A 14,937-nucleotide genomic window follows, 5' to 3' on the forward strand; every position below is an offset into this window, starting at 1 on the left:
AGTGACTTGAGAAACTTCAAGTTGTTTCTGGTGTGAGAGAATTGGCTGTCTGCAAGGACATTGCCCAAGGGATGTTTTACCATCCTGTGGGAGGCTTCTCTCATGTCCCCGCATGAGAAGCTGGAGCTGACAGATGGGAGTTCTACCCACTTCCTGGATTCGAACGACCAATCTTTCAGTCAGCAGTCCTGCCAGCACAAGGGTTCAACCCATTGCGCCACTAGGGACTGTATGCTAGAGTTACATAGGGAATTAGGTTGATTGGGAGGACACAGAAAAGGGAAAAGACAGATGTCAGATGTAAGTTGGACTACTGGGGGAATGAAGGGTAGATGTGTTACAGGGCACCCTGTCAGTCTGAGAGAAGAACAACTGTGACATGAAATATACCCCTGCCATTATATGTTATTTGCCAACTTTGTTGTACTGAAGTGTTCTGTTTGTGAATGAAAGCACTCATGGACCTTTGTTTAAAGTGGGTCAAGAAATTAAAAATGGTAGCAAAGTCCAATTTGGATTCTACGCAAGTCAAGGCTTTGAATGGGTCCCACTCCACGTGGGGGGGGGGGGGGGGGAGGCACAGTCCCAATGGTAAACCACAATGGGTGCCTTGTTTTACCATACCCGCAGAACCAGGAAATCACCAAGAAGCATATCAGTTCATAATACAGGGTTGGTGGGATACATTCAGGATGGTAAGTCACAAGTTGTTTAGATGACTTCTTCCACATTACAAAAAAATGTATTTAACTTTATTCTGAACCACCTCAATTGTGCCACCATTTCTTGGCAACCTGTTCAGGAAGCTTGATTGAAAGAAGTCTTCTTGTAGTATAGTCGTCCACTTATTTTTCAGATAAAATTACCAAAAGATCACGTGCCATTCATTTGCCATCTAAAAGTTTATGCTACAAGGTTAACGGAATAGAGATAAATCTATTATCCTATCTATCTGGGCACAGTCTGGCACAACCAAGTACATTCAACTCCCAGTTTTTAGTGGGAGTACAAATAACTCGTGTTCCATTGAAATGAATTAGATGGATGGATGAAATCCTGTTAATGTACAGTTGGACATCCACTTATGTGGATTTGATTGATTTTTTTTTCTAGGAATCTCTAGGTCCCCCAGTGTGTTTATATAGTCAGCTTCTAGTAAAAAGGGACCATAGAGTTGTGCTGGAGGACCTACAGATTCCTAGAACAGTGTTCTCTCAGGTAAAAAAAAATACTACCATAGTTTTTTTTTCATGGGTTGTCAGCTTTCAGAGGATCTGCATCCTTAATTCCAGTAAATGTGGCCAACTGGATGTACTATGCAATTATTCCAGTGAAGCTTGTAGAGAAGAGGGGTTTTTTTGCAGTGTTTCCAAGTGGTTCCTCTCTAAAGGAATAATAAACGTCTTTGCACTTAGTCAGACCTTTGCTCTATCTGGCTCAGTACACCCAAGGGATGAGGAACAGGGGGCTTCCAGTGTTTTTGGTTTATAAATTCTTGCTCATAGTGAATGATGAGGGATTATAAAAGTTGCAGCCCCAAAAATATTTACACTCTGGATGGCCTGTCATCGTGTACTGAAGGGGCAAATTGTGTCTCTATGAAGGTTTGCAATACCTGAAAAATCACAACTGCATCCATTTTCAATTTCTGGGTTAAAAGGCAGATTTGTGCAGCTTTTAGCAGCTGAATTTGCTGCACTTGAAAGCCTGTAGAAGTGGAATTGGAGAAGAAACCCAACTCATTTTTGAAAAATAAAAGACTGCAAAAATAACTACCAGATCCACTTGAATCTGCAGGCCACAACTCTCACCCCTGGACTACAATGACTGGTAGCAAGTCTATGCGTTTTGAGATAGGACTTCTTGCCAAGCCTAGCAGGTTTCTGTGGAAGCAAGGCTCTTCTGCATGCAAAACATGTCTTTTGTAATGGAATTCCACTGCAAGATCAAAACTAACATTACCCCCCTCCCCCCAGATGGAGACCACAATGCAAGATCCTGATTTTATAATAATATATATAATCTTCTCTTTAACCAGGAGCATATTAACATCTGCAGACATTGTCAGAATAATTATCATTAGAATAACAATAATAATAATTAATTAATAATAATAACAATAATAATAATAACAATAATAATAATAAAAAAAAGGGTAGGAGGGGACGGGCAAGGCAAGTCTAGTACACAGTCTTGTGAAGTCAGCGGAGTCTTTGGAGCCTGCGCTGCCACATCATTCAAGTGCCCCCTTCTATATTTACACACTTGCCTGGCGTCCATACCCCCAGCTAAGCTGGAGGGAAAACAGTGCATTGAACACAAAATAAAAACCATCAAATAACCCTACCCTCCCTTCCCTTCCACCAACCGGTCTTTTTTTTTTTGTCTTGTTTGTTCCTTTTCCATAAAACTTCCCATCAGAAATACATTATTTACACGCGAAATAAATAGAGCGGTAACCTGATTTGTGTTTGGCCTGCGGCAAACAGTCAGAGGTACTAGGGAAAGTATGGCTTGGATTCAAATCTGTACAGAGCTGTGTGGGGAGCCGGGATCAGCCTGCAACCCCGGGCATGGCAAAGCTGGGCACCTTGCATATTTCAGGGCCTTGCATCCAACTTCCAGGAACAGGCATGGGAAGTCCTTCCACTGTCCCTTGGCCCTCTTCCCACCCACCCCTAGCCATTTTCTGGCCCTGGAGCAGAGGCTGTTTCTTGCAGTCTCAGCACAGGATGGGCACGCCATCTGCAGTCACAAGCCGTCCTGTTGTGGGGTCATAACTCCCCGCCAGGTAGTAGAGGTCTTGCCGGTCCTGGTATTTTTTGCTGCGTGTCAGCTGCTCGTAGTGTTCACGTTCAACCACTTGGCATTTGTGTGAGATGGTCTGGACATCATTCTCATCCTCATGGCATGACTGGTACAGCGCGTTCTGCAGGAAGGTCAGATTAAGAATATAACTGCTAAAGATGAGCGCAAGACTCCAGGTGCATTTTTACTGTAGAATTAATGAAGTCTGACAACACTTTAAGTGCTATGACTTGATGCTACAGAATTCTACGATTTGTAGCTTTGTGAAGCATCAGCAATCTTTTTTCACAGAAGGCTAAAGACCTTACAAAACTGCAACTCTCATGATTTCATAATATTGAGCCATGGCTGGTATCAAATTCTACTGTGTACATGCACCCTAAATTATTAAAGGACAAAGGTCCTCTGCAGAGACTAAGACAAGCCATGGTGAAGATGACAGGTATGATTAGAGATCCACCACATTCACATAAAGAGACCTGCTAGATCAGAATACAGGCCTAGTTCTAATTCAGCATTTTGTGCCTATAAGGAGGATATGCTAACATTCCTGAGTAGTTGGTGCTATCTGTTTTGAAGATAAGATATAATCAGCATGACTAGTAGCCATTGCAGGATTTATCTTGCATATATTCTTGCAACTCCCTCTCAAAGCCCTGTGTCAATCATATAATGATCTGTCAGTAGGTACCGGTCCACCATCTGTTTACTTTTGCTTTAGTTTATTGTGCATTCCTCTCATCCAGATCCCACATCCCACCTCTTATTGTCTCATTTGTCACTCATCTCTCCCCCGCCCCTTTCTAAATTTGATCAAAATTTTCCTCCTTCCACTGTTTGGCCTGGCCACTCACCTTGCCATCGCTGTGTCGCTTGCCCAGCTTGGTCTCTTCAGGATGGTAGAACCATTTTACTTTGACAACCATGTTGCTGCCCCAGGACTCCCACATGCTCTCAATGCGGCCAATGTATGGCAGATGGGGTCGGCCCGCGGACAGGAAAACAGCACAGTCACCAATGCGCAAAGTCTCCTTGCCCCGTACAATGGCCTTGTAGAACAATTTCCGTGCTTTCCCCTTCATGCCACGGCGCTGTAGGAAAAAGACAGATCATGCTAAGGCAGAGCAAACAGGGGCTTGCATGACACATGAGGTCCCTCCTTCCTCCTGGACCTTAATCAAGGGATTCTGATTGTTGCCATGGAAACAAAGCCATCAGACTGTCAACAGCTGAATATGCCCTTCGAAGCCTATGGCAACTGAGCTTAACTGGGGGCCACTCTCTAGCAAAACACAGAAGCTCTGCTCCAGGGAAAATCCCTGTTGGTTTTCTGCTTGAGGAGACCTGAGAGAAGAGAACCAACAAAAAGCAATATGGGTTTATCAAATGACTTGTCTATTCTTGCACTAGTGTCCATGTAAGCTTGCTGGCAGGGTCTACAGACAAGAAATGAAGATCACAGCCGGTGCCTCAATGGCAGCACCCAAACACGGGATGTGCTAAAGAGTAAGGAACCTGCCCCCCCCCCCCCCAATACTCACCAGTGCTAGTTAGACTCCCTGTCCTATTTGCCCTCCTTCCATATCCAAAAAACTGACTCATGGAAAGCTGCTACTTATGAAACCTCTGCTACAATCCCACCAGTTGTGGAAACATTTACAGATTTTTTGCAACTGTTGCAACATTCTCATGTGAACCATCTGGAAATGCTGGATGCCAGCTAATAAGACACAGGCCATCTTTGAACAATTGTATCACAGAATAATACACCAAGATACAAATTCATCTTAGGATGGCATCCTGTTAGTGGCCTAAGTGGGTGTAAGTCAGCCTTACACCTTTTTAGTTCTTTTGCTTACTGAGTATTGGTATTTCTTCCACCAGGCACAAAATGGCCAGGGGAGGCCATAGCAGCGCTACTGTAAGTCTGGGGGGCTTTGAATGGCTGCCTGTAGCTAAGCTCTACATACAGATTTAGCATCTTGTGCTGGCTCATACAAGATACTGGCCCTTGTGTCTCAATATACTGTTGCTTCACTCCTCCCTTCACAATGTAAAAAAAAGAAAAAAGAAAAGAAGTAAGATCCCCATTATCATGCAGTAGGCCCTTGGTATCTACTGGGGATTGGTTCCAGGATCCCCATGGAGACCAAAATCCATGGATGCTAAAGTCCATTTAAACAACGGTGTGATAATATTGCATTCCATATATTAAATGGCAAAATCAAGGAAATCAAGGGAAAATATTTTCAAGCCATGGATGGTTGAATCCATGGATACAGAATCTGTAGGACTGGGGGCCAAATGTAGTGTTTATTTGTTTTTGGGTTTTTTTACAATGGAAAGAGGAAACTATGGTTAATGGCTTCAAAACAACCCAGGATGTGAACCCAAAGTTTGAAACTGATTGTCATCACATCCTGGAATATTCCAAAGCCAATAAGCAGTTCCCCAGTAGGGATTTAATAGGAAAATATAGTCTATGTATAGGGGCACAAGGTTTTTTTCTGCCTTAGCTTTTCATGTTGAATTATGACCATTCAAACATGACCACAATGTCCACTATCTATGGAGATTGGTTTCTACCAATGCATTTCAGAATTTTGTGATGCTCAGGTAATCCCTGCAGCAGTTTTGTAGCCCAGTCCTGAGTATGGGATAAGCAGGTCTGGTTGCTTTAAGAGCACTCTGTTGAAATGTTAGCATTCTATTTTGTTAGGCTTACATTTGTACGGAAACAGTTCTTTTGTCACAACCCAGAGAAAGGGAAATTAGCCTTCCGTTTTGATCAGGGGCAGGAAGACAGTCCAAAGAGGGGACGAACCTTCCCATGTTTATGCTATCCTCCTGGTCAAAGGCACAAAATGGCTGGGATTAATAACCATACTTCCTTCCAGCATTTCCTCTGAGCTCTGTCACACTAGCTCCTTTAATATGTTAGCATGCAAGCAAAGCAAATTCAAACCACTTTCTTCCTCTCACACACTGTAGTCCAGTCACACCACAGGGGATCCTTTTTAAATGGCAATTCCCTCCCTGAAATAATAGACTTTGTTTAATTCCCAGCCTCTTTTCATACCTGTGTGGGATTCCCAGACCATTTCCAGAGCTGGCGCGCTGGCAGGAAAGCAGAAATCTTTGGCCGGTTTTCCACCGAGGGCAGACGCTGCCGGCGGGCGAACTCTTTGGCTTTAGAGAAACTCAGGGCCTCCTTGCGCCTGAGCTTGCTCTTGGCACTGGTGCCAAAGCACCTCTGCAGGGTGTTGTTCTTTGAACGCAGGGCTTCAGATTGAGCCAGCAGGGCTGGAACAGGGTGCGTGAGACAGGTCTGCACCAGCAATGTGGGGTCCTCATCATCAGAACTGTAGGATGAATCCTCATTGTCAGAGGAACAGAGGCTGGAGGTGGAGCCTGAGCCAGAGCTGGAGGAGGTGGATGATCCCGAAGAAGAGGAAGAGACAGAAAGACGCGTCAGGAAGCGAGAGGGGACACTGCCTCTCAGTTCATCCACCTCATCTTCATCCATGTCGGAGTAAGAGCTATGACAGTCGCTGTCACAGTGTAGTCCATACTCTGTTTGACCAGTGTACTTGCGTAATGCTAACCCCATAGGCAACGTACTCTTCTTCTCCTTGATCCCCAAGGCTGGATGAGGGTAGCCATGGCCAGATAGCGACCCAAAATCTTTGTCACTCATCAGCAAAGCCTTGCAGTTTTTGTTCTTGGGTGAAGTCACACCCTCATGATCCAGCTTGACCAGATATTCGCCACCCATTTTCCGACGCCCTCCCTTGCCCACCTCCATGTCTAGCCGCTCAGCCTTCTTGGCACGCAATAGCTTCTGGGCACATGGCAGAACCAGGCCAGCGCTTCCAAAAGCCGAGTAGGAGTTGGCGATGCGACTGAAAGAGTCAGATCCAAAGCCATTGCCAAAGATAGGGGCAGCCACAGTATGGACTGGGAAGAGCACCTCTTTGGCACGCAACTTTTTGCTGCTGCCATTGAGCTGGAAGAGGTTCTGCCTCATGACTGTGCTCTTGCTGGATGCCTTGCGCTTGCTCTGAGCCATGGCTGACCAGCTCAACAGGGGGGGTGCACGGCGGCCCAGAAAGTGATCTCCCGGCAGAGCTTTTGAACTTGAATGCAGCATGTCTGATTTACCTGGTGAGAAAAGGCAGAGTCAGATAAAATACTGTGTTACAAATCTGGATTTAACCTGCCTATATCAGGATGGGCACTTTCTGAAGTCTGAGGGCTGCACTGGCTCACTTTTAGCTCCCTTAGACCTCTGAATAGTCATTGGATGTTATTGCAAGAACCAGTTTGGGAATCTGGAAGTAATGGTGTGTCACCTCCTGTCACTTGTCAGACCATTTGGAATGTTTTGTGGCTGCTTGAGAATGGGAAGCCCCATAATATAGCATTTTACAACCCCACAAAATGTGTTTGTACTATTTTAACCTACTATTTTGTGTGCCAATATGGTAATTTTTCCAGGTGCATTTGGGAGCAGGGAGTAGGACATTTTGTGAACTTTCCACATGCAGTTCACAAGATAGATTACATGATTTCTAAGCAACCTCTTCTATTTCTTGTACTATGCAACTAATCAACAGATTTGACCGATCATGCCGCCTCTCCATTTGCAAGTTTAGATCCACTGTCTCCTTTCAGTAGTCATTCTTTCTCCTGCCTGACTTCTCTAAACTCAGCAGCTCAGTTCTCAAATTAAAATTCTTACATCTCTGAAGTAAGTATAGCAGATTGATGTTTGATTCAAAGAAGATAGGAATCAAAGTTCAACATGTGCTATAGATCTGTAAGTATCCGAACTCAGACATTGTCAAACAATTTCTGCTGATCTTGCCAGTAGTAACAGGATGACAAAGGATAGGAGGCAGCAGCTGCCAGTAGTCAAAATGCAACATTATCCATTTACCCTGCCCATTGTTTGGGATTTCATGAGAAGCCCAGGAGCTATACATGACTTGTAAACAGTTTCTATTCTCCTGACATGTCAAAACAAACTTCAAAATAGTTTATTTTGACATATTTTGCCAAAAGCAAGGTCCTGTTTTGTGAAAGAGTTTGTCAAAATCAAAAGAAGCACTTATCTTTGGGTGATTTTTTTGTAACTGATCATTGCAAAAAATCTGTAGAGAATCAGTTTTGTCAGAATAATACACAACAGGCAAGGATCTCCTATGTGACCAATATATGAAGTATTGCCTTCACTCTAAATGAGCTTCATTTGCTTGCAGTGACACCAGCAAACAACAAAGCCTAATTAGCTTCAAATGTGCATTATATTGTTCTCTAAACAACTACATCTTGAGAAACAGTAACATATCTGATTCAGAGTTTACAAATTCATGTACAAATCTGGTCCCTTTTACAACTTGACTTATCCTTTTCCTATATTATTGCTGTTCTTTAGGCCTCTTGATGGTTTAGCCTGAGCTTCTCTATGAATGCTTTTCTCAGACCACCATCAAGAATGTCTTTACATTCTGAAAAGTTTCAGCACTGCTGGTCTTTACATCCTATTTTACTATTGTTATAATGTTGTTTTATGTTGTCTTATACTGTTGTCATTTTTTAAATGCTATGTGTTTAACTCTGTGTGATTGGGCTTGGCCCCATTTAAGCCACCCCGAGTCCCTTTGGGGAGATGGAAGCAGAGTATTTTAAAAAGTTTTTTTTTTTCTGGCACAGTGAAAAGGCTATTGGACCTGGATAAGGGGAAGCAGCTCCCCCCCCCCCCCCCGCCAATATATATCTGATTTTCCAATTTTATATTGTTGCAGAGTTGATTTTTTTTTGCATGCTCTATATTATTTTGTGCATTGTGCTCTAATTTTCACATTGATTGTTTATAATTATTTAATTGCTTGCTGTGATCTTGGGGGGAGATTTTATTATTTCCTGATTTAAAAAATATATGATATTATCTCATAATACTATATATAAAATACATTATTAGATGTTCCCATACCTGATTTAAATTAATGTTATAGTTAAGATTTTCAATGATGACTTACTTTTATTGGATAGGTTGTGTAAGTTTTGTTTTTTCTACAGACAAAAGGCTGCTTTAAAATTGCAAGGTTAAGAACCAATATATAAATGTAAGATGAAATTAAATTTCTGACCATGACCACACTTGTGAGGATAAACAAGGATAATCCTTCAGTTCCTTGAACAAAGGCAAGAGAGAGTAACAGAAAATTCCTTACCAGGCTTTTCTTTGCTGGTAGCCTTTTTTCCAGTGCTTTTGGTTGACTCGGACACATCACGCCCCTCAGAACACAGGCTTGGGGCTGGCTCACTGGAATGGGGAACATCACTAGAAGACCTCTTGTTACGTCGGCAGGAAGTTGAGACCAGCAGCGCAGGTGAAGGTTCTGTGCCTACAGAGAAAGAGAAGGGACTCAGAAGTCTCTCCAACAGATCAACGTGGAGATGTCTACCTAATCATCCGTTTGTTTTCCGGCCAATATTTGCATGGTTTCCCACACAGAGACAGGCAGAACCTATCTCACATTGTAAGACAGAAAATGTAGCATTTTCTTGAATAAAAGGAACAACGATCATGAACTGAGCAAGAGGGAAATCCAAAAGGATCCCAAGCACAAGATGCTGGACAAACATGATGCTGATTGTTAAAAGGACTTTTCCTCTAAGAAGGAGCTCCACTCTGAATAATGTTCTCCCCTAAAGTGCTGAAAGCAGTGGGATATTTTGGACAAAATAAACCACAAGAGGTGCCAATGGCTTAGCAGTATTTCCATCCAGGATACTTACATTGGATTTTGAAGTCTGGTGGCAACATGCGAATATTGGACACTGCAATGTGGCCTGTGTCCCCATCATCAAATTCCACCAGTACTGAGTCTGCATCATCCTCTTCATCACTTGAGGAACCTGTGAGGCAGAAACGGTCACAACCTTGAGAATAGAGGAATATCCTTCAGGCCAGTTCTGTGGCTGGCATGGGATAAGCTCTCTCTCAGTGACTTACTGGTAGTTAGCCACTGTATTCTCCTCCTCCCCTCCCACACCTTGGCGTGACTATTGGATGACTTCTCTCACCTCGGATAACATTCCCTGGGTAGAGGCAGCGTGACTTCTGGCTCCAGTAAGCACACACTCGGGTGCCAGGTGGTAGGCTGTGACTTGACTGTGGCTGCACATCCAGAACCTGGAAAAAAACAAGAAGCCCTGGTTGGCAAATGGTCCAGCATGCTCTTAACTACGCACTGGAAACACTACTGACACTATTTGTTTCACCAAGTGTGGGCATATTTTATGTCATCAGCCAACGATGGTCATTGTTAAATTTGTACATAAAGTAATAGAAATTTCTGGTTCAGGTGGCAGGAAAACATCCATATTTTCATGATTATATGGATTCCTTTTGTGGTCATCAGTCATGTAGTCTTATGCTTGCATTTTACTAATGAATGGAACCATTTGCCCCAGCTACAAAACCTGCTTTCCAACCTTTAAGTCCTGAGTATCCTCTTAGACAGAGGTTGGGACCATGTTGCCCATCAGAAATTGTGGGACATACTCCAGCAGCTCTGCCTGAACACATGAAGAGAACAAGAGGCCGAAGTCCAGCCATATCTGGAAGACCACATGACTCCCACCCCTGTTCTAAAGGGCTGGGTTGGGTTAGAATAAGATAGTGCTGATAATAGCAACTGATTTTCCAACTCTGCACAATCTGTTTTTATTCTGGTTGTGTCCCCATAATTGAATTCTACCAGCACTGAATCTGGTAGAAGAAATCTGGCCAAAGCACAAGAATCAACTAAGGCTGCCCCTTCAAGGACTCCTCTGATAAGGAGAAATGGGATCAGAGAGATGCCCTCCATGTGCCCAGTTGTGTCCTATAACTCATATCCAATTATCTCTAAAAAAGGAAGTATCATGACTACTCAGAACATCTGCAGCATTGAAAGCACAAAGCTAGTTATGATTATGAAGCACATACAGGATCTACAATAGTTGTGCAGTTAGTAGATGCTCAATACAGCATACAATGCTGACCATGGTACAAATACTGAATAAGGACATCTGATCTTCCCCCACCCCACACAGACACCAGGCCAGCATGCTTCTGAATTTACCTTGCCCCTTTGACCCATAGTCATGGCACCTTAAGCTTCCATATCCAGAAGGCTTGGGCCTTCAAAGTGTCCCTTGCTTGTCTCATCAAAAATCTTCTGTCTCATATTCTTTGCCAGCGTATGCTTGCACATTTCCACAGGGGAGCCGTACTTCATGCTCCCTGCCCCAGAGGAAAGTCCCACCGGCATTGTTCCCATCTGCATTAGCAGCCCAGCTTCTCCGCCCTCAACTGCCTAAGCAGGCCTGATTAATCCCAGGCCATGATCTACTGGGACTCACCGCCTCCTGCAGCAGCTGCTCCTGGGAATAGATCCTCTGTCGGTTCCCCCGCTCTCCCTCAATGACGATGCTGTAACTACAGGAGGAGCAAAACAATGACAAAGATTTACAGGGCTGAAGATATCTAAGACTGGAAGAGAACTCAGTCTGGCTAATTTTGATAGATGTGAAATGGGGCATTCAGCTCTCAGGCTGCAGCAGAGAGAACAGAGACAGAGAACTCGCGTTTCAGTCCAGGGGGAGTGCAAGGTATTCATTGTACACTTCAGAAATCCAGTAAGATATGTGGCAAAGAGCACTAGGTGCTCGTTTTGAAGAAGTGCTGAGAGCTTAGTTTGGGAACAGAAGGGAAGATACCACAGTGATTAACAGCAGAATCTCAGGGGTATGTGCACAAAGTTACTCTCACTCTAGTCAGTGGAGCTTATTCACAACTCATCTGCTTATTTTAAGGAAGCAAATTTTAAAACGCACAAATTTCTTGTTATAAACACAAAGTTATATTTCAGTTTTACAGTTGGATGAAAGATTTGGCCATGACATATAAGATTCTTATCAGAAGGAGTCCCCAAATACAAATATCTCAAATGCAACTCGCTATGCTCTGAACCATACGGGCTCTTTGACATAAGATCTCTGCATCCACCAGAGACAAAATGTAGGTCACTTGTGACTGCAGGTGGGACAGATGGATCCCTTCTTTGAACTGAGGTCATGCACAACTGTAGTTCATATGGGGCAATTATTTCAAGGAAGAGATACCTAATTCTTCCTTTAACAGGGACTACAATTATCTGCAAGCCACAAGCAGAAAGGAGGAAGCAAGGTCTGGAAAGGAACTGCCCACCCTCCTAAGCATCAGCACTGACATTTGATTTCTAGAGGAAACTGCGCGCTCTCTCTGCATGTGTATCCCATGTGTGTGTTTGAGAAGCACAACATCTAATGGTGTCAGACTCTTACATGTCTGGTGGCTGCAGACTCTTCACACTTCCAGCGTAGAGCAGGCTGTCCTCTTTGGGGATAAGCACACGCAGTCCATCCTGGAGATCCTCCTTGTGGATGGTGCATGACTGGGCTGCAACCACAAAGCAAGAGATTGACATTATCCTCCCCATTTCATTAATAAAGGTAAAGGTTTCCCCTTGACATTAGATTTAGTTGTGTCCAGCCGAGGAGCCAGCATTGTCTGTAGACACCTTCTAGGTCATGTGGCCAGTATGACTGCATGGAGCGCTGTTATCTTCCCACTGAAGCCATACCTATTGATCTACTCACATTTGCATGTTTTTGAACTGCTTGGCAGAAGCTGGAGCTAACAACAGGAGCTCATCCCATTCCTCTGATTCAAACCACTGACCTTCCGGATGGTAAGCTTTGCAGCTTAGGAGTTTAACCCGCTGTGCCACCACACCCCTCCCATTTCTTTATAGTAGAAAAATTTGGCTCCAAGATGCGGATCAAACTCTTAAAGTTGGCCCAGCAGCCAACCACCTTTGACATACGGATTTATCACTTAATATCAGATTAAAGAACAGGGTTGCATATTGATTTGGGGGCTTCATTAGTCTCCAGAACTTTCTTCATTCTTTGGAGCTTAGTGAGGAATTCAGGCTTGAATCCTGGGCTCTGCCACATTTGGTCAGCTACAGTTTGCTCTTCATAAATATTTCCATTTGTCCAAGCAGCTCATTGCACCACCTTGTTTTCCAGTTGTCCAAACCAGAACTGCTCACTCTCCTTTCTTGCTCTGACAGTAGGACCACCATTACCACACTTCACCTTTAACATTACCCCACCTCATTATCCTCCTGGTTTCTATGTCTTTCTCTTTGTGGTTACTAGCTTTTATTTCCCCAGAGCCTTGCTGACTCCTGCCCGAATCCCATGACCAACACCACCCCAGAATGCTCAGCTGTAGTCTATAGCACCCAAATGGGGTCACCTTAGCTCAATGTTGGGGTCCCCCAAAATTACAAAAGGTTTCTAAATGCCACCTAGACATTTACACATGCAGTTTTTACAGTGAACTCCCCAGAAAATGCTTCAGCTCTACTTCATAAAAAGGAAAATCAACTTGTTTAGAAAGCCTTGCAAAAGCTTGTAAATGTTTGATTTGAATACTTATTTTATATACCTATATACCTGGGGTTACATAAAATTTCTCAGGCCAAAAGGGGTCACAAGTGGAAAAGTTTAAGAAGCCATGGTCCAGAAACTCACCGGGGGTTATGTCTTGCTCTGTACCAGAGGGAGGCATCTCCTCCTCTTCAGAGAAGCTGCTGTTGTCATCAAACTCAAACTGATCCTCAATGGCAAAGCTCTCCATCAGCCGGCTGACTGCCCGGCCTTTGCACTGCAAAAGTAAAAGCAAAGCATGTCTCCTCCTTCCACTCAGGGATGCTCCACAAGCACATAAGAAATAGACACAATAGACACAAGGTGGAAATGTCCTGAGTCCTTACTCTCATGCATCCTGCATCAATACCTAATTCACAGCACCACTCTGAGCCTTACTGGGTGGTGTTCAATATGCATTAATGGAGTTTCAGTTTCAGGTGGATCAAAAGAGCTGGCCTGGAGTGCTGGAGGACTTATCCGTCTGCCTCCTTTATGCTTGGCCAGGAATCTGGTTCCCGCCACCTAATCTGACAGTAGCAAGGGAGTCAGGAGCTTTCTAGTGATTGTATGGACACGTATCTTTTGTCATTTTTGGAGCTGACCTAATGAAATTTTGCACTGAATAAGTGGGTTACAATTTCCTACCTGCTTGCTGACCACCTTATTCTTGACCTTGGATAGTTTCTTGCCCTTGCTGAGGATGGCTTTGGCATTGCGAGGAGAGAGTGCTAGTGTCCCATTCTTTCTCTGCCAAGAGGAGAAAACAATCAATATAAAACACCCAGAAAAAGAAGAAGCACACTCAAGGATTTCTGTCCTGAAAGCTGTGGCCAGAAAAGTCCACTAACACATGTCTGCCCCATCTGCTACCATCACACCCCTCTGTCCCAAGGACGGGGCTATCCCAATTCACTGATGGTGCTCTGCAGCCCTGTCTTTGCTCACCCTGAGGGCTGACTGGAGCACTTTGCTCTTGCGTGTGGCTTTCTTGAGGCGTTCACTGCTGAGCTTTCCTGCATCATCCCGCGTTGTGAATGACCGGGCTTGGCTGCCAGAGAAGAACCCCTCACTTGTGGTTGATGTGCCAGGCCCACAATGCTCTTTGGCCTTGTTCTTTAACTTCTTCTTGTTGGATCCCCCACATGATCCTGGGCGACACACCGGAACCTTTTCCAACCTTGCTACACCAGGCTTCACTGGACGTTGCTTGATTTTGACTTGGCCTTCAGGACTGGGGATTCGGCAGGGTCCTATGGAGATCCAGAAGAGTTTAACATTAAATAAAGGAGTCAAAGGGAGACAAAACACCACAGTGGGGCTTCCTCCTACTGTGCAGTCTGGCTCTTAAGACCTCTATGACATGAGTAAGTTGCCAATGTTAGCTTGGTATCTACTTAAGCTTGTCCCCACAACTTGGATGCTCAAGTCCTGTTATACACAATGGCATTGTATAATGTTACCCTGCCGTCCTGAGTCCCTTTTCGGAGGTCAAGAAGGACGGGATACAAATGCCCCAAATAAATAAAATAAATAATACTCCTGATATAAAATGGCAAAAACAATGTTTACTTTTTGGAATTTCTTTAGGGGGGG

At 44.0% G+C, this 14,937-nt stretch overlaps 1 protein-coding gene across 5 annotated transcripts in view; it reads right to left on the bottom strand.

The window, feature by feature from the left end:
- Positions 1 to 1,999: 1,999 nt before the first annotated feature.
- Positions 2,000 to 14,937, bottom strand: part of BAHCC1 (BAH domain and coiled-coil containing 1) — a 125,930-nt gene continuing 112,992 nt past the window's right edge. For all 5 annotated transcript variants that reach the window (XM_060764271.2, XM_067463866.1, XM_060764270.2 and 2 more), the window contains 11 exons: positions 14,290 to 14,594; positions 13,990 to 14,091; positions 13,447 to 13,579; positions 12,187 to 12,301; positions 11,224 to 11,299; positions 9,901 to 10,009; positions 9,613 to 9,732; positions 9,045 to 9,218; positions 5,888 to 6,969; positions 3,663 to 3,899; positions 2,000 to 2,929 (listed from right to left, as the gene is read on the bottom strand). In XM_060764271.2, coding sequence (XP_060620254.2) covers positions 2,723 to 2,929; positions 3,663 to 3,899; positions 5,888 to 6,969; positions 9,045 to 9,218; positions 9,613 to 9,732; positions 9,901 to 10,009; positions 11,224 to 11,299; positions 12,187 to 12,301; positions 13,447 to 13,579; positions 13,990 to 14,091; positions 14,290 to 14,594 — 2,660 coding nt within the window. In that variant the 3' untranslated portion in view covers positions 2,000 to 2,722. The remainder of the gene's footprint in view (positions 2,930 to 3,662; positions 3,900 to 5,887; positions 6,970 to 9,044; positions 9,219 to 9,612; positions 9,733 to 9,900; positions 10,010 to 11,223; positions 11,300 to 12,186; positions 12,302 to 13,446; positions 13,580 to 13,989; positions 14,092 to 14,289; positions 14,595 to 14,937) is intronic.

This window comes from Anolis sagrei, chromosome 2 (genome assembly GCF_037176765.1).
Source record: "Anolis sagrei isolate rAnoSag1 chromosome 2, rAnoSag1.mat, whole genome shotgun sequence".
Taxonomy (NCBI): Eukaryota; Metazoa; Chordata; class Lepidosauria; order Squamata; family Dactyloidae; genus Anolis; species Anolis sagrei.